Below are 27,036 nucleotides of genomic sequence, written 5' to 3' on the forward strand. Positions count from 1 at the left end.
GCGCCCCTTTCTGGATCGGGACGCCCTACGCACAGTCACTCAAGCCCTCGTTGTTTCCCGCCTGGACTATTGCAATGCTCTCTACATAGGGCTCCCCTTGAGGTGCACCCGGAGGCTCCAGCTAGTTCAGAATGCGGCTGCGCGGGGGATTTTGGGGGCCTCTAGATGCTCCCATGTAACACCTCTCCTGCGCGAGCTGCACTGGCTGCCGGTGGCCTTCCGGGTGCGCTTCAGGGTGTTAGTAACAACTTTTAAAGCGCTCCATGGCAATGGACCTAGGTATTTGCAAGACCGCCTCCTTCCAAACACCTCCCTTCGACCAGTCCGCTCCCACAGAGAGGGCCTCCTTAGAGTGCCGTCGGCCAGACAATGCCGGCTGGCGACCTCCAGGGGGAGAGCCTTCTCTGTGGCAGCTCCTGCCCTCTGGAATGACCTACCCCCCGACCTACGTACAGTTGCGGACCTGCGCCTTTTTCACCGAGCCCTGAAGGCCCATCTATTCCGTGCGGCCGGCCTGGCGTAGTTTGATTATGTTTTAGTGGGGGTTTTGTATGGGGTGTTTTTAGAACAGGCCTGTTATTTAATTTGATTTTAGCACAGAAACTATTTATTTATTATTGTGTTTTTTAGTATCGCCTGTTCACCGCCCTGAGTCCCGTAAGGGAGATAGGGCGGTATATAAATTTAATAAATAAATAAATAATTAGAAAATTATCTGACTGTTATCAGTTTTAGCTGCAATCTCAGTGCAAATCTCATGTAGCAGCAAAATATGTTAAGCCACGAATTGTTTAGTTGTGATTTAGAATCTTATAGGCAGGCAAAGTAGCCAATTCATTCTTTGTTTTCCTTCAATCCCACTTGTTCTATATCCAATTGGTATTATAAACTTATTTTCAGCATCAAATGATATTTATGATGTTTTTTACATCATGTTTTAGTGCAAATGTGGGATTTGGGTTTTTATGCGGAAAATGTTTTTTGCCTGAATGTTTCTGAGAGCATTTGTGGTCCCTATGTGTTCAGGAGTTAATTATTTTAAAGGTTTATGTTTTAGCTTTGCAATTTAAAAATAATAAACATAGAAACAAAAAAAATAAAACAGTCTCAGCCACTTTGGGTCTGACAGTTTGTGAGTATACCTTTGAAATGCTTATGTTGTTTTTGAACCAGTTGCACTTTTCTGATCTATATCATTTATAGTTCTAAAAAAAACATTTAGAAATATACAAAGGGAGTAACGTGGGTGAAATTTTATTTTATTTTTCAGTGTTGGTCATTGCACTCTATATCAACTATTTCACAACCCTTAAAGTAGGCCCTGCATACAACATAATATAATAATATTAACCATCTGTGAGGAGTTCATACATTAACTTTAACAAGGCCAATTTTCACTAGATAGAGTTCTGTTTAATAATGTTAATTTGATAAATTTAATCTAATCTGATAATGGACATTAAGTTCCATTGATGCCTTTAGACCACTGTAGTTGTACCACTAGTTCCAAGAAGACTTTTGAATTATAAACTGTAGAGAACTATAATTACTGTTGTAATTTCAAACAATCACTAAACAATTGGTTATAAGTTGAAGACTGCCTGTAATTAAGCTCTGATCAGTATGAACATGTTTCCAAAGGCAAGTGCTAGATTACAGCTTCTGAACAGGATTATCTGTGTCTTCAAAAGATGACTATCTTAAATAACCTAACCTGAATGTTCTTGACGACATGTGATTAAACCTGTAAAAGTTCAATAATTTCACATATTTAAACTTGGCATAACATACAAAGGAGCAACAGTAAATAGCTGGAGAAATTCTCAATTGCTGTGTTGTACTGAAAACTTTTTTTTTTTTTGCAGGATATCAGAAAAATGGATTTTCTGAAAAATTTTATTTAATTGTAATTGAATATACTCAAAACTGCTCACTGTTACATATGTGGAAATTACATTTGAAATCCCTGCCAGTCTCAGTGGGTATGTTCTTAATATTTGTAAAATATATGTAAGAATTTATACAGTATGCTTCTTGAATAATGTATTCATTTGGTAATTGCGGGATAAGTTCATTAAGTATTTATTATTGAATTTCTCAGTTCTATGTTCTATAAGCTCTGAATTCTTTTTCAAATACACATAAGTATGGTTTTTAACTGTTCTTTGTCATTGTCTCATAAATTTTACACATTTTGACTAAAGGCACAGGCAAATTATTAATAAAGTAAAATAATATTTCAAAACTCTTTCGTGTCTAAGACTGAATAGACAATGTATTTGGTGGTGCACTCAGTGCTTTTTTTGTAAAAAAAAACAACAACACACATACACATCATACAACCCGCCTTGCCTACCCTACAAGGTTCCATCCAAAAAAGGTGCCGGAACTCCGTTCTGGGCGTTCTATGACAAAAAAAAGCCTTGGGTGCACTAATCCATAAGAATTAGAAAATAGAAGGTTATTACAAGCATGTAGAATCCCAAAAGTGCCAATCAAACTTCCATATAGAAAGAGGTAGTAATGAAAGTAGTAGAAGTAGTAGAAAAATAAATATGTTGATGTAAGCACAGAATTTAGTTATTATTGTAATTTCAGAATAACTTGAAATTTCGTAGACCTGATTGTATTTTAAATAAACATTAAATAAAATATCCTAAATTTTGTAGATGAAAAAATATCTCCTAAGGCTTCTGAAACAGCATCTCAAGAACAACTGTATTCTCCTTCTCCGGACCAAGAAAAGCTTCACAGTTCCTTTACAAAGAAATACCAAGTCTGCAGAGATAATCTTCAGAGCACCAGCCAGTTAGTTCTTTCTTCAGAAATTGTCTATAGTCAAGAACTGAATTTACCAGAAGGAGTGGAGATAGTAAGCATTAAACCATCAGCAGGTTTGTAAATTAAAAAACAAATAGGGTAAGAGGAAATTATGTATTAACTGACTTTCATCTAAGCTTTTCTTCAGAGTTTTCCTTAAATCTTAACAGTAATTTGAAAGCCTAATATTTAAAGAAAATTAATATAAAAAACTATTAAACTGCTTTAAAGGTTATGCCATGTTACAACAGTAAACTGTTGGATTTATAAACTAAACTTTGCTCTTTTTAAGTTCTGACAAAATTGCTTAAAAATCTCATATTCAACTGATTTTTTTCCTCTCAGGATTCTATTCTATTCTAAAGATTTTTATTTTTTAATCTTAGGTCACTTAAGTTCTTCTTCAATTTATCCAGTCCGCCAAACTCCTTATCTTCTTGCAACACTTTGCTCAGATGGGATAGTTAGGTTTTGGAGGTGTAGAATGGCACAGGAAACAGATGTATTATCCAAACCAGAGAGTACTAAGAACAGTGCTACATATGTATGGGAAGAATGGCCATTGCTTATTGAAGATGGACATCTTAGTAGCAGTGCCCTTGAAGTGTCTGGTTTACCTCTTGAAATTAGCTGTGCTCATACAAATCGTTTAGCTGTGGCATACAAGCGAACACCACCCCAAAACAGTAATTCTCAAGATTTTTTTGTGAATGTCGGTATTTTTGAATGTGAATCTTCAGGAGGCTCTTGTTGGAACTTGGAACAAACGCTTCATATAGATGAACTAAACCTAACATTGGATTCTCTGAGTGTCAATAGTAGTTCAGTGGCAATAGGAAATAAGAACTTAACATCCAGAACAAAGCATTTGGTTCATTTAGACTGGATGTCTAGGGAAGATGGCTCTCATATATTAACAGTAAGCATTGGTTCAAAGCTTTATATGTTTGGTCAGTTGGCTGGGAAAATACAGGAACAAAGTGCCAAGGAAATGCTTGTACTGCCAGTATGGGAAAATACTAAAACCTCTTGTACATCTAGATTTATACTGTTACGATGTGTGGACTTGGTCTCATCAGTAGAGGGGTCACCTCCTTTACCAGTTTCTTTGTCTTGGGTTCGTGATGGCATCCTTGTAGTTGGGATGGATTGTGAAATGCATGTTTATTCTCAATGGCAGCCATTTTCAAAGCAAGATCCCATTACTGCAGACTCTTACAGTGGTAGTACACCATCCATAACAAGTTTAGTTAAACAAAGCCAGTTGTATGGTGTTCCCCCACCAAAACGAACATTAACCAGATCCATGACTAGCTTTGCTCAAAAACCTGGTGGGAAACGAACTGTATTTGATCTGTCACTGGAGATGGAAGATTCTGGTCTTTTTGAAGCAGCTCATTCATTATGTCCTACTTTACCTCAGTATCATCCTGTGCAACTTTTGGAACTCATGGATTTAGGGAAAGTACGTAGAGCAAAGGCCATTTTATCTCATCTAGTCAAATCCATTGCTGGAGAAGTTATTGCTATAAATGACCCCTGCCATGAGAAAAGGTACCGTTCTCTCTCAATCTGTGCTAGTGGGAGCAGTACAAGAGACCCTGTGACATTTAACAGATGTGTAATAACAGACTATACAGAAATAGATTCTGTTCCACCTCTTCCTTTGTATGCATTGCTTGCTGCTGATGAAGAATGTTCCTATGCTTGTACTGAAAAGTCAAATACTCCAAAAAATTCTAACAAACATGTGACTGATGAAAATTATGAGGATCTATTTCAAAATTCCAGCCTGTATACAGATGAACTAACTACAATTGAAGTAGATGAAGATGACAAAAAGCCAAAAGTTATTGATCTTTCTCAGTATAATCCAACTTACTTTGGACAAGAGCATGCCCAAGTTCTTTCTCGGCACTTGCTTCACTCTAGCTTACCAGGACTTACCAGGATGGAACAGATGCTATTGATGGCTTTAGCCGATACAATTGCCATTACCAGTACTGATATAGGAGAAAGCAGAGACAGAAGCAAAGGTACGTTTTGTAATAACTAATCCATAGTTTCTTTTTAACAGTCCTGTCTATACTTACTTACCAAATAAATAAATAAATAAATCTTTTAAACATTATTAGATAGCACTGTTAATAAAGAATACATCAATTAATTATGAAGGCTACTGGCTTATATGAAATTTAATGATACACAGTAGACTAAATTTGGTAATTAGAACTGTAAGCCACACAAAGTCACAGGTTGAGATGGGTGGATATAGAAATTCAATAAATAAATAAAATGTAAGTTTGATTTGGGAAGTACCCAAAGAAAATTAATACTGTAGTTTAATTAAAAGATACAACAACAACAACAACAACAATGATAATAATAATATAAAGTGTACATAATAATAGAGTTGGAAGGGATCTTGGAGGTCTTCTAGTCAAACCCCTGCTCAGGCAGGAAAACCTTATACCATTTCAGAAAACCCTATACTATTTCACACTAATATGATTCTCTAAATTCTTTTTCTACCTGTGTTCCATAGTTACTGTTCTTTTTAGCATTAAGTTTACTACTTCCTAGGAAAGTATTTTACAAATAGAAAGATTTTGTTTAAAGGTTTGAAGTTTGAAAACTAGAAGAGCTACCTTTTTGTCTATATGGACTGCAGATTTCCATATACTACAATAGTTATGGGGCAACCTTCAGCTTCACAGCGACATTTTCTTCTGAATTTAGTAATATTGATTTTAAATAAAATAAATAAATATTGTAGGGCTTTATTTGTCTGCTATAATTATGTTACTAAATATGTTAATTGTTGATTGCTTTAAAATCATTTGTTCCCATTCCTTATATTATGAAACTATGCCTAACAAAATGTATAAATAATGGAAAATATGGCAAATGTTCGTAGAATTTTGTTTAAAGAGTTTCATTTTGTAGACTGAATCTTCATTCATAGGAGGAGAAACACTTGACGAATGTGGTTTGAAGTTTCTTTTGGCAGTTCGTCTTCACACTTTTATGACGACGTCTCTGCCACCTGCTCACAGAGTTCAGCTACTACATCAAGGTAATACTTTCTTCATTCTGTGAGACACTAATGCAAAACAGAACAATATTTTAGACATAACTAGGATTGTTTCTGATCAAATGTGAGCTTCTGAGATGGAGAACCTTTGGAATAGTGCTGATAATGAAGAGATGCAATGAACAATGGAATATTGCAGGTTTTTCTGACTGTTAACTCTTTTGGCTCTAGGAGAGGATGTAGGTGTACACTTTAAACAGTTAAGTACGGGGACCTTAGTTTTTGTTTTAATTTTGGCATACAGGCTTAAATATTTTGTGTTTTACAACTTTTTAAGTGTACCTATTTGCAAGTAATTAATCATACACACAAAGTATGATGACATAATAATAATAATAATAATGATGATGATGATGATGATGATGATGATAAAGTTGGAAGGGACCTTGGAGGTCATCTAGTCCAATCCCCTGCTCAGGCAGGAAATCCTATACCATTTCGGACAAATGGCTGTCCAGTTTCTTCTTAAAAACTTCCAGTGTTGGCGCGTTCACCGCTTCTGGAGGCAGGTTGTTCCACTGGTTAATTGTTCACCAACTTCTTTTTAAAAAAAAATAAAGTATCAGAAAAAGAATTACTAAATATTTGTAAGGTAATTTATTTTATTTTATCAGTTATAAATAATTATTTCATAATCATTTGTGATTATTTCAGGTTTGTCTTCGAGTCATTTTGCCTGGGCATTTCACTCTATTGCAGAAGAAGAACTTCTAAACATGCTTCCTGCGATACAGAAAGGTGATCCAACATGGTCAGAACTTAGAGCTATGGGAATAGGATGGTGGGTTCGAAATACCCATAATTTGCGCAGATGCATTGAGAAGGTAAAGACAGTTTATAACAAACTAGCTTGTATCTTGCTATAGGTTTCATTTAGATATTAGAGTGGATGATATATTTTTCAGATTTTTTTTAAGCAGAATGGTTTTTTTGAATGTGGATTAGAAAAAAGATTGAAAAGGAATGTTTCCGTGAAACAGCTTCCCATGAGCAATTTTTCTACCTTTGTTACTGTGGGCTTATATATAGTTCATCTTCTGTAGTCACATATTATAATTCTAATATAATCATACAGTATCCTGCAGATAATATTTTTGTCTGCCAGTTTTACACCTGTTGATTAATATTAAAGGAACATATGTGACAAACACTTTGCCTTGAACAAAACTGAAGTTTGCACTTGAACTATTGACATAACTATATCTGGCTTTATTTTAATAAAGAGAGAGAGTAAGTAGAAATAGTAAGTAGAAACATAAATTTTAATTATTTTCAATAGATATACTTTTAAGAAATGGCAGTGAACAACCAGATGAACTAAAGAGGACTTAATATTTTTACTCTTAAAGTGAAAGACTCTTCTATATTTATTTAACTACTGATTCACCCAATGAATTTTGTAAAGTAAAAGTAGTCTTCTTTTTGTTAAGTTTGATTTCTGATAACTACATGGACACAGCCATATTGTTTCCTTAACATCAGTAAAGAAAAATTGTACTGTTTGTTCCAAAATTCCAATCTACATCCCCAAATGATTTCCTTTACAAGTAAAAACAAGGTGTCACCTGCTTATAGTCAAATCCAAACAAGGTGGACAAAGTAGTGCTACCTGCTGAGATTTCTTACTAGAATGTCCCACCTAGATAGCTGAAGGAGAGACATACACCTTTTGATCAACCCATTCATGATTTGTCTTAACTGATATGGATATAGAATCTGCAATGTTTACTATGTTTTTTTTTTTAAGCAGCAGAAATGTTAATTGGATTTATTTTAGTAAGATGTTCAACTATTCCTAGACTCCTTCAGGTCAGTTAGTGCTCCCCCTGACCAGATATGGAATCCTCAGCAATTTAAGTACAAGATGAAAATTATAATTATAACTATAAATTATATAAATTTATATAACTCTGATGGTAGGTTTCAAAATTACCAGGCATGAATGTATTCAGAGCAAACTTTTGCTTTTCTCATATTTCTATCACCCCTTTATTTAAGCAATAGCAGAGTAGCTATGAGCTATCAGAAACTGCATTCACAGGACTGCATGAGATTTCATGCAAGCAGTTGATCAAGGGAAAGGTGTTCTCTAATTTTATACTAAGCCTGAAATCCGAGAAGCTTGCTAGAAGATAAATCTCTTATCCACATACAATATAAAATTTACTTTTTGTAAATAATAGTTTCACCTCTAAAGAAAAATCATATATGTTTTATAAATAGAGTTGGTTTAGCTTTTTCTGTATATATTAAATATAAATTATTTCAGTAATTGCTCAGAATTTTTCTGAACATAACTATGACAAAATACTACATTTGTAACCACAGCATTTACTATTATCCTTTCAGGTCGCTAAAGCAGCCTTTCAAAGAAACAATGACCCTCTGGATGCAGCCATTTTCTATCTTGCAATGAAAAAAAAGGCTGTAATTTGGGGACTATACAGGTACAATTTTATAACAGAATTTAATTCAGTACACATTGCNCATTTTTTGAGCTGAAAAATGCCCCCCTAGGCTTATACTCGAGTCAATATTTTTCCCCAGTTCTTTGTGGACTTACAATATCCGAGCACCGTTTAAAGAGACGCCGAAGGAAGACGGTGCCCAACTGCGCGCCTTTCCCCCTTGGCGGGGTGGTCTTTTGCAAAGTCTTTTGCTCGGATATTGTAAGTCCACAGCAGCGTGGGCGGCAGCAGCGGCGGCGGCGTCTCCCGCTCCAAATCCCAGGCTGGAGTCAAGCCCTTTTCAAAAGCGCCGGCTCGGGAGCGAAAGTAAAAGGGGCGGGGGAGTGGGGCTTCGTTCACGCGTGGATCCCCTACGCTCGTATTTATTTACCGTATTATGCCCTGGCTGGCGGCGGCGGCAGCAGAAACAGCAGCCTCCTTCCTCGATTAGCTCCGATTCCCTCCCCCCGTGTCGCCTCTGAGCTGCAGGACTCCGCCGCTTGCTTTATAAACCCTTGGCCGCTGCTCCATCCACACACGCTCGCGCAGGGAAAGGGGGAAACGGGTGGGCCGGCCGGCTTCCCTTTCCTCTTTGTGTGTGTGTGTGTGTGTGTTTGTCTCTCTCTCAATTCTCCCCCACCCCAAAAGCGGGGAGGGGAAGGCTGGAGGTGCGCCTTTCTCGGCCAGCCCGGGTAAATTCGGCCGTATTCTTCAATACGGGCCGGCCCCAGCAGTTCCGGCTGGTTGCCAGCAGTTGGCTGTTCCTCCCTGGCCGCCTCGCCCCCCCGGCCCTGTCGGTGAGCGCCCGTCAGGCCTCCCCCCTTCGCGCGAGGCGTCTGGCGTTCTCCCTCGCGCTTGGCTGCGGCGGCCCGGGGTATTCCGTCCTGGCCTCGACACGCAGCGCCGCAGGGAACGGAAGGGAAGGGGGGAGGGCCGTACCTGGAGCATCACATGAAGAATTGGCTGAAGAATACGGCCGAATTTACCCGGGCTGGCCGAGAAAGGCGCACCTCCAGCCTTCCCCGCAACCGGGAGAAGCCCCCTCCCTTTTGCAAGGTCCTCAATTCTCCCCCTCCCCGCTTTTGGGGTGGGGGAGAATTGAGAGAGAGAGAGACAAACACACACACAAAGAGGAGAGGGGAGCCGGCCCACCCGTTTCCCCCTTTCCCTGCGCGAGCGTGTGTGGATGGAGCAGCGGCCAAGGGTTTATAAAGCAAGCGGCAGAGTCCTGCAGCTCAGAGGCGACACGGGGGGAGGGAATCGGAGCTAACCGAGGAAGGAGGCTGCTGTTTCTGCTGCCGCCGCCGCCAGCCGGGGCATAATACGGTAAATAAATACGAGCGTAGGGGATCCACGCGTGAACGAAGCCCCACTCCCCCGCCCCTTTTACTTTCGCTCCCGAGCCGGCGCTTTTGAAAAGGGCTTGACTCCAGCCTGAGATTCGGAGTGGGAGACGCCGCCGCTGCTGCTGCCGCCCGCGCTGCTGTGGACTTACAATATCCGAGCAAAAGACTTTGCAAAAGACCACCCCGCCAAGGGGGAAAGGCGCGCAGTTGGGCACCGTCTTCCTTCGGCGTCTCTTTAAATGGTGCTCGGATATTGTAAGTCCACAAAGAACTGGGGAAAAGAACCGGGCGGGCGGGCAAGAGAGGCGGGCAGAAAAAAAAGGGGGGGAAATCCACACACGCTCGTGCAGGGAAAGGGGGAAACGGGTGGGCCGGCCGGCTCCCCTCTCCTCTTTGTGTGTGTGTGTGTGTGTGTCTCTCTCTCAATTCTCCCCCACCCCAAAAGCGGGGAGGGGAAGGCTGGAGGTGCGCCTTTCTCGGCCAGCCCGGATAAATTCGGCCGTATTCTTCAATACGGGCCGGCACCAGCAGTTCTGGCCCGTATTGAGAGAGAGAGAGAGAGAGAGAGAGAGAGAGAGAGAGACAAACACACACATAAAGAGGACTTACAATATCCGAGCAAAAGACTGTGGACTTACAATATCCGAGCAAAAGACTTTGCAAAAGACCACCCCGCCAAGGGGGAAAGGCGCGCAGTTGGGCACCGTCTTCCTTCGGCGTCTCTTTAAACGCTGCTCGGATATTGTAAGTCCACAAAGAACTGGGGAAAAGAACCGGGTGGGCGGGCGAGAGAGGCGGGCAGAAAAAAAGGGAAATCCACACACGCTCACGCAGGGAAAGGGGGAAACGGGTGGGCCGGCCGGCTCCCCTCTCCTCTTTGTGTGTGTGTGTGTTTGTCTCTCTCTCTCTCTCTCAATTCTCCCCCACCCCAAAAGTGGGGAGGGGGAGAATTGAGGACCTTGCAAAAGGGAGGGGGCTTCTCCCGGTTGCGGGGAAGGCTGGAGGTGCGCCTTTCTTGGCCAGCCCGGGTAAATTCGGCCGTATTCTTCAGCCAATTCTTCATGTGATGCTCCAGGTACGGCCCTCCCCCCTTCCCTTCCGTTCCCTGCGGCGCTGCGTGTTGAGGCCGGGACGGAATACCCCGGGCCACCGCAGCCAAGCGCGAGGGAGAACGCCAGATGCCTCGCGCGAAGGGGGGAGGCCTGGCGATGCTGCGCCCTGACGGGCGCTCACCGACAGGGCCGGGGGGGCCCGAGGCGGCCAGGGAGGAACAGCCAACTGCCGGCAACCAGCCGGAACTGCTGGGGCCGGCCCGTATTGAAGAATACGGCCGAATTTACCCGGGCTGGCCAAGAAAGGCGCAATTCCAGCCTTCCCCGCAACCGGGAGAAGCCCCCTCCCTTTTGCAAGGTCGCCCCCTCCCCGCTTTTGGGGTGGGGGAGAATTGAGAGAGAGAGAGACAAACACACACACACACAAAGAGGAGAGGGGAGCCGGCCGGCCCACCCGTTTCCCCCCTTTCCCTGCGCGAGCGTGTGTGGATTCCCCCCCTTTTTTTCTGCCCGCCTCTCTCGCCCGCCCGCCCGGTTCCAGCTTCTCACTATCCAAGAATACCCTTCCAGCTGACGTGGGGCGTGTTATCAACTATTGCTCCTTTGTGCAAAGTGCTACAATCGCGCGGTTACCAGAGGGGTGGGGTTGCAAAGAGGCCGATTAGCCCAGGCGGAAAAATGTGTGTGCTNCTGAACATAACTATGACAAAATACTACATTTGTAACCACAGCATTTACTATTATCCTTTCAGGTCGCTAAAGCAGCCTTTCAAAGAAACAATGACCCTCTGGATGCAGCCATTTTCTATCTTGCAATGAAAAAAAAGGCTGTAATTTGGGGACTATACAGGTACAATTTTATAACAGAATTTAATTCAGTACACATTGCGACTAGTTTTCTTGCATTCATACTACTTGGTAGAAGTAATAGATATTCCAGTAGTACATAAAGGATATTAAGGAACAATCTAGAGAGAGAGAGATGATAAATCTATTGAGAGAGAGAGGTTGTTCCTTAATGTCCTTTATGTACTATGAAATACCTACAACATTTTTCAAGCTCCTCAGGATCTCAGTTCTTGAACTCAAGTTAGCTTAGAACTACTACATAATTTATATCAACACTGCTGGGCCCTTTTCAGGGATATAATAATATAATATGACATGACATGACAATATAATTAATATAATATAATAAATATATAGTTCCTCCATGTTCATAATTTCTAGCCTGATGCCTTTACTATACCAAGCTGACTCGCCATTGTTAACTACATGCTTCTTCCAACAGTGGACAAATGTTTTACAGCTATCAGAAAAGAACTCCATCCTTTGGCCCTGTCAATTCTTTTTACATGCTTTCCCTCTATTGCTTTGAAACAATAATGAGCAAAGTTCAGAAGTACAAGATGGAAATTTAACTGCAATATGACTGTATTTCATGAGCAATCCATGAGGCATTTGCAAGTTGAATTACACCCTCTTCAGCTGCTAGACCAGAGTTCCCCAACCTTTTGGGCATCAGGGACCGGTTACATGGATAGGTTTTTTTCCGTGGACCAGAGGGAGCATGGTTTTGTGTGCTGCCTGCATCCCATGGATGAGGCTTTGCTTGTGCGGACCAGTTGTTGGTATGCCACATCCCGGTCCACAGACCGGAGGTTGGGGACCCCTGTGCTAGACAATCCAGGTTTGATGCCAAGCAACTTCCACATTTTTACTCGAGGCTGTACTTTTGTGGCACTAATAGAAATACAAAATATAAAAGGAAACAATTAGATATAGAACCTCAACTAAAACACAGGCTATCTGCTATCAAGCCAGATATGAGTCACCATATGCAAAACAGAAACAGAATAATCCTCAGTGATATTAAAGAGGTTTCTATGGAGGAACCTACTTGTTATATGGAATGGGGTGCATAAAATTTCAAGTGATAAATAAATACTTACCGTAAATTTGGATTGAAATGTTGGAATCAAAGTTTCGTTTAAAAGAATATAAATGAAGGGAATGGAAAGACACAAATGAATGTGAAGTCCCATGCTCTTAAGGACCAGAATATAGGGGCTTTGTTTAACTGGGCAATCCTCCCAGCTTCAAAATCTTTTATCAAGGCGTTTGTAACTACCAAAAGTTTGAAAAACATTATTTTATGTGCCTTATTTCAATATCTTCTGATGGCTTATTTTTACCATGGCATTTCATATGAGTATTTTTATTGTATCATAAGCATAATACCCAAGTTAAATATTGTCATTTCTAATTGCACATGTAGAATTTTAGCAGCAGCTTGATTTTAAAAATTTGATAAATATAAATTATTTCTTTCTTTATGTACACTGTGACTTAATAGTTATAAATGATTACATTGGCAGGTCCCTAAAAGATACTAAAATGACACAGTTCTTTGGAAACAATTTTACAGAAGACAGATGGCGTAAAGCAGCACTGAAGAATGCTTTTTCACTGCTAGGCAAGCAACGTTTTGAACATTCTACAGCATTTTTTTTATTGGCTGGTCACTTAAAAGATGCCATTGAGGTAAGTAATATGTTTTTTTAGATTATTGAAAGAATTTACAATACATCTAATCATGTATTTACACACACTCAATGTTTTAATAGTATAAGCAGATTTGAATGTTATGGATGAAGTCCAGTGAGATTCAGTACTCTGACTACAAGAACATTAGCATCATCTAAATATGGTTCGGTCAGATATGAATATAAATATGGTAGTACACTTAAACTGATTGAAAACAGGAATAGCCTTGTCCAATGTCTATACAAAAGAAAAGGAACTGAGAATACTATAGAATGCTAAACTATGTTTTAATACAGAATGGAGAAAAGGGCAAATTTGCAATCTAAGGAGCCCTGTATTGCAATATTGCAGGCTAACTCTGCTCATAGCCTGAAGTTTGATTGTGGTTGACTCAGTCTTCCATCCTTCCGAAGTTGGTAAAATGAGGAGCCAGGTTGTTGGGGGCAGTATGCTCAGAGAGTGCTGTAAAGCACTATGGAGTGGTATATAAGTCTTAAGTGCTATTGCTATAGGCTGAGTATAATTGTGATGCCATCAAATCAAGGGTGAGTCATCCTACTTAAGTAAGCCCATGTACTCTTTTAACAGTTATATATGAAAAACAACACAATAAAGCGGGAAAGGTGCATAAGAAGGTAACCAAAATGATATAGGGGTCTTGAACATTTTTCCTATAAGAAAAGGCAAGCGTATCTGGGACACTGGGGAAAAGGGGGTAGGAGAAATTCATGAAGGACAGGTCTCACAAGATGAAGATGCAATGTTATGTCTAGGCTGCAAGTATCATGCCCTCAAAAACCAGTAGTAAAGGAACAACAGCAGAAGAAGGTTAAGCCTCCATATTATCTGTATAAATACTCCAGAGGTATCTGGATTGCTTCATACATAATCCTGAACTAAAATAAGCCTGTGTTTCTTATTTCTGATTGGATCTTTTTTTAAAAAAAAAAACTCCTTTGTTTGTTTTAATTAGGTCTGCCTAGAGAAATTAAATGACATTCAGCTAGCTCTTGTAATTGCAAGACTATATGAATCAGAATTTGAAATATCTGGTACTTACAAATCAATTCTTCAGAAGAGAATTCTGGGAAGTAAGCCTCATTCCACTGAAAGTCCATCAAAACCACATTTTGATCCTTTTCTCCGAAGTATGGCTTATTGGATTTTGGAAAAATATGGTCATGCTCTTGATACTCTTTTAAACCATCCCACTTTGAATGATGAAGGTAAGCTGAGGCAATTTAAATTTACCTTTGGAATATGTGTATGTTATAATTAGCTTTAAAATGTTAAATAAACTCTTCTAGTAGTATGTAATATTGTACATATTGTCCTGGGTGGTTCTCATGTATGGTGAGGAATTAGGGCTTCTAAACCAACTAATGGTGATTTTGAAATGATTAAGTGTCATCTAAATGAAGCACACTACTTGAAGCACAAAACATGATAGGTGCTGATTTCTCTCATTAGCTGAAGTTTGTTTTTATTATGTTTTTTTATTATTATTGTTATCCCAAATCATCATCTTGAAGCTTTCTGTGATTATTACAACAACAATTAATGTTAAGGAATCATACTGAGATGGAATAAAATATAAGAAATATAGGGAAAAGACTTAAATATTTCATGATAAATCATTTTGTCACTTTAAGAAGCAGAGTAGATATATTGAACAAGATGATTAGACTTTTTGTGTTCTTACAATACAAGGGGAATCTGTGTTGCCTTAGGGTATAAATGTTGTGTCAAAATATTGATAGCAAGACAATATCTGATTTATTTCTTTTAAAAAATAAATTTTTCATTATTCTTTCATGTGATATCTTTACAGATGAAGGAAGCTTCTCAAACTGTAGCCCTTCGGTATTTAATTTTTATAATTATCTAAGGACGCATCCTTTATTGCTGAGACGCCATTTTGGGTCTTCTGAATTATCTTCCACAAGGATATGTGTAACAGGAGAAAAAGGGCTTGCAGATGAAATCAATTTAGAGGAAAGAAAATTATTCTTTACTGCAGCATATGCTCATTTGAAATCTGGCTGTCCCATGTTGGCTTTAGAAGTATTATCGAAGATGCCTAAAGTGGTCAAAAAATCAAAGTGTTTAAGAAGAACATTTAGTTTAAGGAACACTAGTAAAGAATGTTCACCCTCTTCTCCAAAGCCTATAGAATCAAAGGATGACCAGTTTTTCAGTACTGACAGGTCAGAACCAGTACTAAATGGTTTAGGGCCATTATCAGATGTTTCATCAGACAAACATTCAAATTCTGATGCTTTGTTTGATTGGAGTCAGCCAGCTGCAGTCTTCCAAGATGACCCATTGGAATTAAAATGGGACAGTGACAAAGATGAGGAAAGTGAGGATTCTTGCCTTGTAATGAAACCTTTGCAGAAGATAGCAGGTGAAAAAACAAATGAAGTTAGTTCTAGCTGCACTGAAACCTACAGTTCAGGAGGTGAAAATGATGTCTTAGCTTCATCAGAAGACATCATTTGTGTACAACTGAAATTTAGGGCATGCCTGAAGATTCTTACAGAGGAACTTCGAACATTATCCACTGGCTATGAAGTAGATGGCGGAAAATTAAGATACCAGCTATATAATTGGCTTGAAAGGGAGGTGGTAGCCCTTCAGAAGACATGTGAATACAATATTGAAGCAGATGATTCTCAGACAGAAATCATTCCACTAATCGGTGAAAATTCCTTAAATGAAAGAACTGAAGACCTGTCAGATATACAACTAAAAGAAAATATTCAAAGAAGACACTGGCTTATAAAATACCAGTCACTTTTGCGAATGTTTCTTAGTTACTGCATCCTCCATGGGTCTCATGGTGGAGGCTTGGCATCTGTACGAATGGAACTGATTTTGCTTCTGCAAGAATCCCAACAGGTAAATAAAGGGGTTTTTTTCCTGATTGATTGAACTTGGCCTTAAATATTAATACATAATAATTGAAATAAATTACTAGCAAACTATTTTTAGCTTATACCAATTTGATCATATATTTCTGGCCCTACACCTAGAATGCTTGATTGTTTGAGCTATATCTTTATAATTTTGTTTTCAGAGAAAAACCAGTAAATTCCAGATACCTTTTTCTCTATAAAAAGTTTTTAGGTTCATGCTTCCAGTATTTGAACTTCCAGTTTTCTAAAAATGGAAACTGAAGTGGAAGTTTGTGGGGGGAAAAGCTTAGTAGAGCAGCTAATGAAATCTTGGCCTAGAAAATCAAAGTCATGCAGCCTGTTAGTCACTGGACCAATACTATTGTTTCTAGACTTTATTGCAATTTAAACAAACATTTCCCCACAAAAAACTTGGATTCCTTGTTTTCTTCCACCTTTAGTGGCATTTCTGGGTGAGAAAAGAGGATAATTATTCCAATTAACATTGTGTCAATGTGTATGTGTGGGTATAGAAGCAAACTCATCTTTGTAAGAAATTTGAAAATCAAATTATACTCTTTATTTTCCATCCTATTTATAAAGGAATTTTCAGAGCAGTCGTACAGTAATATTGTATCTGAGCAGAGTGCAATACCTCTTCTTTTTGCCTGTACTGCAAGTGCCAAAACGGTGGTGGCCAATCCATTATTGCATCTTAGTAACCTGACACATGATATACTACATGCTATCATTTCTCTTGACTCTCCACCCCATCCAGATGTACAGAATAATCAGGCAAGTATTTATAATTTGACAATCTTTTACTGAACTTTTTTTTTAAAAAAATATTACATTAATTACTATAATGATGGCCATATTAATATTTGTATGTATATTGGGAGTTGTTTATTTTATGTTTAAATGAATACCTTTCTTGAGCAAGTAAAATGAAAACAAGGGATTCAAGATAATCTGAATAATTCTGTCTGAAATATGTGTTTCTTCCAGATACAGGTAATGCACACATTAGCAGCATCTTTATCAGCTTGTATATACCAGTCTCTCTGTGGGGGTCATAACTGCAGGTAATTTTTATTTTTCCCTTCTGTAAGATACAATCAAAATTTGGTATAAAAATGTATAAAATGTTAACATTATATCTTTGCTTGTACAGGTAGTAATCGACTTACAACAGTTCATTTAGGGACTGTTCAAAGTTACAACAGCACTGAAAAAAGTGACTTATGACTATTTTTCACACTTACAACCATTGCAGCATCCCAGTGTTCACGTGATCAAAATTCTGGCAACTGGTGCTTGGCAACTGGTTCATATTTATCACCATTGCTGTGTCTCAGGGTCATGTGATCACCTTTTGCAACCCCTGACAAGCAAAATCAGTGTGGAAGCCAGATTAATTTAACAATTGGATTAGTAAATTAACAACCTTAATGATTCACTTAACAAGAAAGAAAAGAAAAGTCGTAAAATAGGACAAAACTTATTTAACAAATGTCTCACTTAGTAACATATATTTTGGGCTCATTTGTGGTCATAAGTTGAGAACTACCTGTATTCTTCAAAAATGGGGTTAGTTATTCTCTGATAATCTAAAGTACTACGACCTCAATATAAGAAAAGGTGTAATTCAACAGTACTATACTTAATGTATGATATGATATTCATTAAAGATTATTACCATTTTTGCCGCCTATATCTTCATCTCCAGATTACATTTCTATAGTTTGGGAATCAATGTTCGTATTTAACTAACTATAATACTGACAAATACATTTATTTTACATTATTAACTTAATCAGGGTCTACTCATCTAATGTTAAATTGGCTAACTTAGTTAAATTAGAAATATAAGAAAAGCTACAAATTCTCAAATCAGACATAAAAAGCAACTGATTAATGAAATAGATCTGGCTCACAGGTATCCCAAACTGATTTTTTCTCATAATTAAACTTCACTGTTTCCTGATCGCTTCTGCTAATATAATATTACTTGTATTAGAAATCATTATGTATCTGAGAATTGACAAGCATGTTGAAGGATCTTTATTCCATTTCTAGTTTCTTCTGATAAGGCTGCAAACATTGTCTGAAAGATGAAATAATTATATTGCCAATATAGGATTAGGTGTACCGGCTCATTCAAACATACCGGTAGTTTGAATCTGCTTATTATTTGCTATTGAAGAAATGAGATTTCAAGCAAACATATAAGCTGGGGAAATTTTTTTTTCTTTTTGTGACGTTTTACAAAGCAGTATGGACCAGCTTATTAAATATTTTCTTTCAATCTGCTTGGAAAATGCTCTTAACAAAGGGCTAAAGTTCTATGTCATAACTATGAATAACATGAGCAAATATTAAGACAAATTTGGATTATTTTATTTTCTAATATTTTGACAATTTCACAAGAGATTTCATGAGATTTAGTATTTTGAAGGTCATCTAGGCTGTAATGTGAGAGCTCATTTGATGCAGTGGTTAAGGCATAAGACTAAAAACCAGAAGATTTCTGATCCTGCCTTAGGCACAAAACCAGGTGGATAACTTGGGGCCAGTCACTTTCTCTCACCCCTAGGAAGAGACGATAGCAAAACACCTTGCCAAGAAAACTGCAGGGACTTCTCCAAGCAGCCTCCAAGAACAATCACAATGAAACAGGAAAAAAACAGCTGCCATGTAACTATAAGACTAGTTGTCAGTATTTTAGGGCACAGGTCCCCAACCTGTGGGCCACAGCCCGGTACCGATCCGTGGTCTGTTGGCTACCAGGCTGCGGGAATGGCTGGTGAGTGTTTGCACGTGTGCATGCACCCTCCCCATTTGCGCTAGTGCCGCCGCGTGGGTGCTAGTGGCCCCATTTATGCGTGCACGGGACGCTAGCACCACAGTCAGCATCATGCTGGCACTAGTGGCCCCTTTGTGCATGCGTGCATGCGTTGCCGCCACTGTGGGTGCGCATGGCCTGATTGCGCAGGCATGTGGTTGCTAGGGCCACTGCCATGCAGGTGCCTGTTTTGCGCATGCACGCACGCATGCGCGCATGTACATTTCCCTGCTCCTCCCTTTCCCTCCAGGCCACCAACATGGAAAGGTTGGAGAGCTCTGTTTTAGAATTCCTGCATAATAAATGTGTGTACTGTAGAACAGGGGTCTCCAACCCCCGGTCTGTGGACTGGCAGCAGTCCGTAGCATGCCAGCAAGCAAGCCACACAAAAAAGCAAAGCTCCATCCTCAGGATGCAGGTAGTATTCAAAACCACATCCCCTCTGGTCCACGGAAAAACCTTTCTCCATGGGATCGGTCCCTGGTGCCCAAAAGGTTGGGGACCTCTGCTGTAGAACCATCCATAATCCTATTTCTACATGACCATTTCTAATGCCATCTTTCTCCACAAAAGTGAAGAAGAAGCAAGGAAATCCAAAAATTAAGTCAGATACTTTATGTTTCTGAATGTTAAGCTTACTTGATCTTAGTAATAGTTGTAAATCACTAATGCATTCAGCAATCAATCTCACTTTGAAGCTGACTTTAAATAGCAGGTCGCCTAATAATAGATCATAATGCAAAAATGTAGCTCTTTAACAGCTAATGTTATTAACACTCTTGATTAGAATATGTATAAAATGGCTAAGCTAAGTAAAATGTGATTCACCATTATAGTCAAACAAAATACCTGAAAATCCATAATTAATACTAATTTTTACAACTTTTGTTGTTGTTTTTAAAAAATAGTTTATTGCAAGCAAACCAGTTCACTGGAATGATTTATCAGACATTGCTGCTCTCTCATCGGCATTCTGTAAGAACAGCAAGTTCAGATGAAACAGTAACACCAAATACTACACCAGCTCAATGGCCAGGTAATCGACATTTAATTTTCTTCATGGAGTTTTGAACTGCCTGGCTTCTTTGAAGTACAGTATATTGTTCTGTGTTACAACAGTACATTTAAAATAGTTTCCTTTCCTGTTTCTTCTTCTAGTATGACCCTCTGGCTATTAGTATTTTTTTCTTCCTCTTTAGATTGAATACAGTATTAGATAACCTCATGGTGATTAATGGTCTTTAATAATTAAGTCCTAATTCAAAGATAAATATAAGGCATAATGTGATTGTTTTTAACCTGCTTGTTTAGCTATTTTGGGATGTATAGTTAAATTTAATTTCATTCAAATTAATTTATCTAAACCATGCCTGTTCTCATTTAGTTTAACCAGATTCACCAAGTTAATAAAATTCCCTCTGCCTTGGTTAATGAATAATTATGGGGAAAAAAACCTCTTGACTTTAGTATTCACTATGAATGCAGCCCATGACCATATGCAGCCCATATACAAAGAGATATTTTAGTTTGACTTATTGTGTTCTTCAAAACTAGAAGCATGATCAAGATGAATTCTGGTGAAAAGCTTTTAATATGAGCCTGTAATCATGATTTTGTTCTTGGTTAAACAACAATAGTTACAATTTTCTATATTATCTAAATGAATGAAAGTTGGGTTATTTCATCCACTTCCTTTGACACTGCTATAGTGAGCATATCAGGTCAATTTTTTAATCTTCAATAACACTGAAAAAGTCAGATATTAATAAAGCAAATGATTTTAAAAAGAGAACTTAAGATATAGAATTTTGTAGTTCGAAATAAAGCATAAGTCATAATAAAATGATTAATAAATAAAAATTGTTAAATCATAATAAAGGATATTTCAGAAAGAAAAACTCCAACTATTGCAGAAGCCATATACATTTAAATCAAGAAATAATTTGTGCTCTGTAGAGAAAAAAGCAATAACTTAAAGAAGTTCAACACAGGATGGTATGTTTCTCTGTTTGGGAAAGAGTGTAAAGAATGCTCAGAGAGTTTATAAGAAACCTGGAAACATATATTTGAATCTCCAGGAAATCCTCTTTTTTCCCACCCACCCAGTGGTTCTTTAATCTTGGTATGACTTCCAGATTTGTGGATTTTGACTTCCAGAATTCTCAGTAATGGTCATATTGTCTGGGAATTTTGGAGGTTAGTTAATACATCTGCAGTTGCCAAGATTGAGAAATGGTTGAAATGAATATTTTTATAAATGTGTTTATTTCTTAGTGATATAGGTAGGCATGAGGTCCTGTTTCTTATTGGCCAACTTTATTTCTGATGTCACCACCAAATAAGTTGGTCACCACCACTCTGGAGTCTTATTAGATATTAGTTATGATTTAAAATATACCAGTTGAAACTAATATTACATTGTTGGGATTTTACAGTACTAATTTCTTAATTCTGTCACTCTGAGTCTTAATTTCTTTATGCATATAGAATCTCCTAGCAATTGCTGAATGGCAGGTTTTCTAAGGTGAAAAACACATATGTATGTATGTGTACATGTATTTTTATCCCCATTTCACTTTTCACAAGGTTAATCATAATTTAAAGCAACTCCACAATTTATTAACAATTTTTGTTGAATGTAACCAAGATGGAAATATGGGTGATATAAAGTACATAAATGCACAGTTTAAAATTGTAATATAGATGTTCCGAGACAACATGATTCAATCTCTGATTTAGTATGTAATAAAAATGTGAGGGTATTTATAGCATAACTGCTTTATTACAATATATTGGTTTAGAACTACAAATTTAAGAATTCATTTTCATTTGTGAAGAAATATTTTGGGGAATGGGACTATTACGTTAAATATATTTTCTTCAACAGACTCTAGACCATTCATTCCCATTGATTTAGATTTGATTGTAATTTTCACTTCAGGATTCATCAAAGAATCAGTTAGCCTAAAAATCTTACACTAACATTATCAATGTCTCCTTATAGTTCTTTAGTGTTCCTGGAGATAATTGCAAATGGTTTCTCTTGTCTTTCTTTTTATGTGATTTATCACTATATGGCACTTCCTGTCTATCCAGGAATAATGGATTTAATACAATTACTGAATCAAGCTGGAGAAGAAGCTCAATCTGGAATCACAGTTTTGCTCTGTGAAATTCTTACGGCAGTCTACCTTAGTCTCTTCATTCATGGTCTAGCAACACATTCCAGCAATGAATTATTCAGGATTGTGGCCCATCCCCTTAATGACAAAATGTGGTTTGCTGTCTTCGGTGGTGGTGCAAAGATTCCCAGGAAAGGACCAATTCAAGAAACAACCAAGATGGGTTAGTACATTCCATATTTTTTCTTTATGTAAATATTTACCGAACTCAATTTCTTTCTAGTTTTTATACTGAATATGTTATCAGGATGGCATTGTGGCTCAGCAGTGAAGACACTGGACTTGTTGGCTGGAAAGCCAGCAGCCCAGGTTCATTGTGCCACATAATAGGGTGAACTCCTCTCCTTGCCCCAGCTCCTGCCAACCTAGCAGTTCGAAAGCATGCAAATGTGAGTAAATAAATAGGTACCACTTCAGTGGGAAGTTAACAGCACTCTGTGACATGGTTGCCACAGGACCACAGAAATATCTTCGGACCGTGCTGGCTCAATGGCCCTGAAAGGGAGATGGGCACCACCCCCTGTAGTCAATAATGACTAGTGGAGTATAATCCACAAGGACTTCTTTTTTAATGTTATCATACAGTGACAGAATTCCTATATAATACTAAATCTTAACTATCATTACATACATGAGCAGAAATAATGTTATATAAAAATTGAACTTTTGTATTTTGCACATCCATCTCTTCCTTCCAATTTAATGAAAAAAATAAATCAGAATTTGGTTTCACTTTATTAAAGTGTTGATTTATTCTTTTTGAACAAGAAAATAAATGTTGAAAAAAATCTTGATTAAACAAGTTGGCAGTAAGATATACTACCTGTTGCTGGCTTGTTTAGCAATGATAGTATTAGAATTTTGTGAAAAGAACTTACAAGTAGAAGAGTGAAAGATCAAATTCCAATTCAGGATGTTTTTTATTTGTGCACATGGCTTAAATATGAGGTATAATCTTCCCATTGTCAAAAAATAATATAACTGTTCACTTTTAATGCATGCCTCCTTAGGAGAATATACTTTCTTATATTCAGGAATCTAGTGCAGTGGTAAATAATCATAAATAAAGAGCCCTAAATAAATTTTTAAAAGGTTCTGTTTGGAAAATCAAAATTATTTAAAGTCTGTAACTTTGTAATGTTGACCACATACCTGCCGAACATTTTTAGAAATGTTGAAAAGTTTGTTTTCTAATATGTATGACAGCAATATTCTATCTAAGCGTAGTCTTATGTTTTCTCTCTTTGGCAGGTAGGCACTTCTCTTTGCCTAGCCCACATCAGGTAGTAGTATTTTCTATGGAATGCGTGGGGTTTACCAAATCTCTAACAACCATCAGTTCTCATAGTCCTACCAAACTTGCAGGCAAGATGCTAGCTTCAGTTCTAGGCATTTGAATCTAGTGTTGATATGTGATTTGACCTTGCATAAAAAAAAGTACTGTAATCGAGCAAAAGCAATCTGTTTGTAAGTCATGATCTCTGATTTAATTGTGATTTATTATGTCAGAAAAATTAACCAAAATTTCAACAATTACAAATCACGTAGTTGGTTATTTTCATACTAAATTATCTTTAAGAATGAAAGAAGACCATGACTTGCAATTATCAGAAATATTCCAATATATTTTTGTCCATCAAGCTGCTTGTTTGTGTCACATGACTGTATGCATGTGGCTATGAATTTTTTGTTAGCTTAGCAATATCTGTATTTTTTTAATGAAAAAGCATTTATTAATTGAAAATTAGTGTAGGCTAGCAAATAATAGAAACGTATAACTTGGTATTTCCAAATGATAGGCTTATACAACTGATTTTATTTTTACTGAATTAATAATTAGATTTGTAATTAGCAAGTCTGACACCAAGAGATCTTGGGAGAGATTATTCTGTAATAAGGCTCCATAATTTTGTGTTGAATGCTTTACTAAAGTAAAAATAGTATAGTACAGTTTCCACAATAAATGTATACATTTAAAATAAAAACTGATATCAGTTTTCTTTGTGGATTTAGACAAATATGTCAGGATGAAATACATAAAATTGATTTCAGTGAATTTCAGATAAAATAAATAAATCTGTTAATAGGTTTTCTTTGGACTGTTTCAGAGGAAGAGAAGGCATAATTGATTTATACATTTAATCTGGATTTGAATTTTTGGTAGAACGTTTCTGAGCGTTTGTGTTTGGATAGAGACAAATAGAAAATAATATAACTTTTCAGAATACTGTTGCTAAGTGAAACAGTTGTTTAGTGAGTTTTGTCCCATTTTACAACCTTTCTTACCACTGTTAAGTGAATCACCGCAATTGTTAAATTAACAGGGTTGTTAAGTGAATCTGACTTCCCCATTGATTTTGCTTGTTCTGCAAAAGATGGTCACCCTGGGACATGCAACCATTATAAATGTGAACCAGTTGCCAAGCATCCAAATTTTAATCACATGACCATGGGGATGCTGCAACGGTTGTAAGTATGAAAAACTATCATAAGTCACTTTTTTCAGTGCCATTGTAACTTCAAACGGTCACTAAACAAATGGTTGTAAGTCAAGCACTACCTCTATATAGTTTCATGCACTGGTTTGTTCAGTGAATTAAACATTCTAAAAATGAGAATAAAAATTATTCCTTTTAAGCTTGCATTATTTTGGGTTGTTAAGATGCTGGGTTAAATATAACGACTGCGAATTATAGACATGCCTTACTCATGAAAGCCAGCTGAATGACTTTTGAGTCAGTCACTCTCTCTTAGCCCAACCTCACAGGATTGGGTGGAAAATAGGTGAAGGATTATTAAGGATGTTTACCATCTTGAGTTTGTGTATGGGTGAAAGAAAGAAAGAAAGAAAGAAAGAAAGAAAGAAAGAAAGAAAGAAAGAAAGAAAAGGAAAAGAAAGAGAGAGAAAGAATAGATAGAAAGAAATATATTTCTATTGATTACTTGTTTTTGAAATATTTATGTAGTTAAAATATAAGTAACTAGGTATGGTTGGCCTAAAAAGATAGACTTTTTAAAGATGCCCAAGATACACAAGTGTTGAGTTTTAGTGTGCTAAAGAAAAGAAATCACCAAATTAAAATGCACTATCTTCTCCAAAATTTCAGCTTTGGAGAAAGCTAATATAACTACAGACTTTATTTGATATGAAACATAATCCCAATTATTTAGGGATATCATCTGGATTGATAGTGGATTAGCATTCTGGTTGTATAGAGTAATGTAATCATGCTTAAGTTGAAACTGAGATTTCATTGCTTTCATAAAATACTGACCTAAATCTGCCAAAAGCAACCGCCTTTACTAGTAGCACAGAATGCTGATGTGACACATGTATGACTAAGGCTGGTAATCTAATGTACATCATTTCTATTCCATCTTACTAAAAGACATTATATAAAAACCTCAGTTAACTTAACCCATAAGTATCAATGCTGATGAGCCCATCAGAGCATGTAGAATATCATTATTTGGAATATAGGTGGAATAAATGACAAAGAATATTCATTAATGAATGAAATAAAACAAAGTTTATGCAATTGTGAATACAAGAAATGAAAAGAATTTAACAATCTAAACAAAAAATGGCCTGGTCTTTTGGAATGGATTTGATTAAAATAAAGAGCTAAATATATCTCAGAAAGTTTGAATTGGCATTATCTTGATTTGTGGGAGCATGTGAAAATAGGAATTCATAGGTTAGTGATAGTTGACTATTGTGATGAATAATAACAATGAAAGATCTCAGGATGAGAGTTATAATAGGATAATTGGAGAAATGTTAATAAAATAAAGATGTAGGGTTTGTTTATTGAGTGGCCTTGGTCTTGTTTAATGCATGTGTGAAGACCACATCTCTGCCGGATGAGTAGAAGAATGTTCTTGTTGTCCGTTGTATAAAAGGAAAGGTAGCAAGAATGAATGCAAAAACTATAGAAGAATTAATTTGTCAAGTGTGCCTGGAAAGGTGTTTGACAGAATTTTGTTGAAAAGATACAGGTGATGACAGTGAGCAATATTTGGGGAGAGGAAATGCATAGACTAGGTTTTTCTCCTTCAGCAATAATTGAGAAATATATGATAAAAACAAGTTTATGTTGTATGATTCAAAAAAGTATCTAAATAATCTTGAATAATGCAAAGTTTTGTTAGAAAACGTATTGACCTGGAGATTGCTTGCTCAATTTGATAAGAACAATATGCGAAAGAAGTAAAGCATGCATAAGAACCATAGGAATGCTTAGTGAATGGTTCAGTATTGTGCAAGGGAAAAAAACAAAGATATGTGACATCTGCATAATGCAATTATGATTGGATAAATAAGGAATGTAGAAGCTTGTGGTGCAGATCAGAACTGTGTTGGGTGGAGTACGAATGTGTTTGTATTTCAGTATGCAAGTTATGCCATGTTCTTGGCCGAAAACCCAAATAATTTGCAATACAATTTAGAATGTACAATGCAACAAGGAACATGGATCTGAAAATTAATGTGTCAAAGACCAAAGTAGCTATGTTTGAAATGAAAGTGGAGTGATCAGTTGTAATAGTTGTACATTGAATTAAAAAATCTGAAGAAAAAAAATTAGTTTGTGTAATCTACAAAAAATTTTTTTTCCTTACTAAGGCTATTCCCCTGCTATAAACTTAAGCATTTTCGTACCACTTTTTAGATTTTGCCGAAGTCATATACAGTGTGTCTTACTTCATTGAAACAATTATTGGTGTTTCTAAGTAGATGCTGTAGGGAAGGAGTGGAATAACAGAATCAATATTCAGAATTCATACTGGCAGACTATATGACAAATG

The 27,036-nt window shown here is 37.3% G+C and overlaps 1 protein-coding gene across 1 annotated transcript in view; it reads left to right on the forward strand.

The window, feature by feature from the left end:
• The window catches only part of DMXL1 (Dmx like 1), an 83,406-nt gene that overhangs the window by 32,274 nt on the left and 24,096 nt on the right, over positions 1–27,036 (forward strand). Inside the window, exons 16-28 of the mRNA XM_015823578.1 lie at positions 1,866–1,982; positions 2,670–2,894; positions 3,207–4,856; positions 5,786–5,896; positions 6,569–6,738; positions 8,264–8,361; positions 13,138–13,303; positions 14,280–14,532; positions 15,138–16,207; positions 16,807–16,998; positions 17,212–17,288; positions 19,957–20,084; positions 22,145–22,393. Of these exons, the coding sequence (XP_015679064.1) occupies positions 1,866–1,982; positions 2,670–2,894; positions 3,207–4,856; positions 5,786–5,896; positions 6,569–6,738; positions 8,264–8,361; positions 13,138–13,303; positions 14,280–14,532; positions 15,138–16,207; positions 16,807–16,998; positions 17,212–17,288; positions 19,957–20,084; positions 22,145–22,393 (4,506 nt within the window). The remainder of the gene's footprint in view (positions 1–1,865; positions 1,983–2,669; positions 2,895–3,206; positions 4,857–5,785; positions 5,897–6,568; positions 6,739–8,263; positions 8,362–13,137; positions 13,304–14,279; positions 14,533–15,137; positions 16,208–16,806; positions 16,999–17,211; positions 17,289–19,956; positions 20,085–22,144; positions 22,394–27,036) is intronic.

This window comes from Protobothrops mucrosquamatus, unplaced genomic scaffold (assembly GCF_001527695.2).
Source record: "Protobothrops mucrosquamatus isolate PMUCROS unplaced genomic scaffold, P.Mucros_1.0 scaffold1921, whole genome shotgun sequence".
Lineage (NCBI taxonomy): Eukaryota > Metazoa > Chordata > Lepidosauria > Squamata > Viperidae > Protobothrops > Protobothrops mucrosquamatus.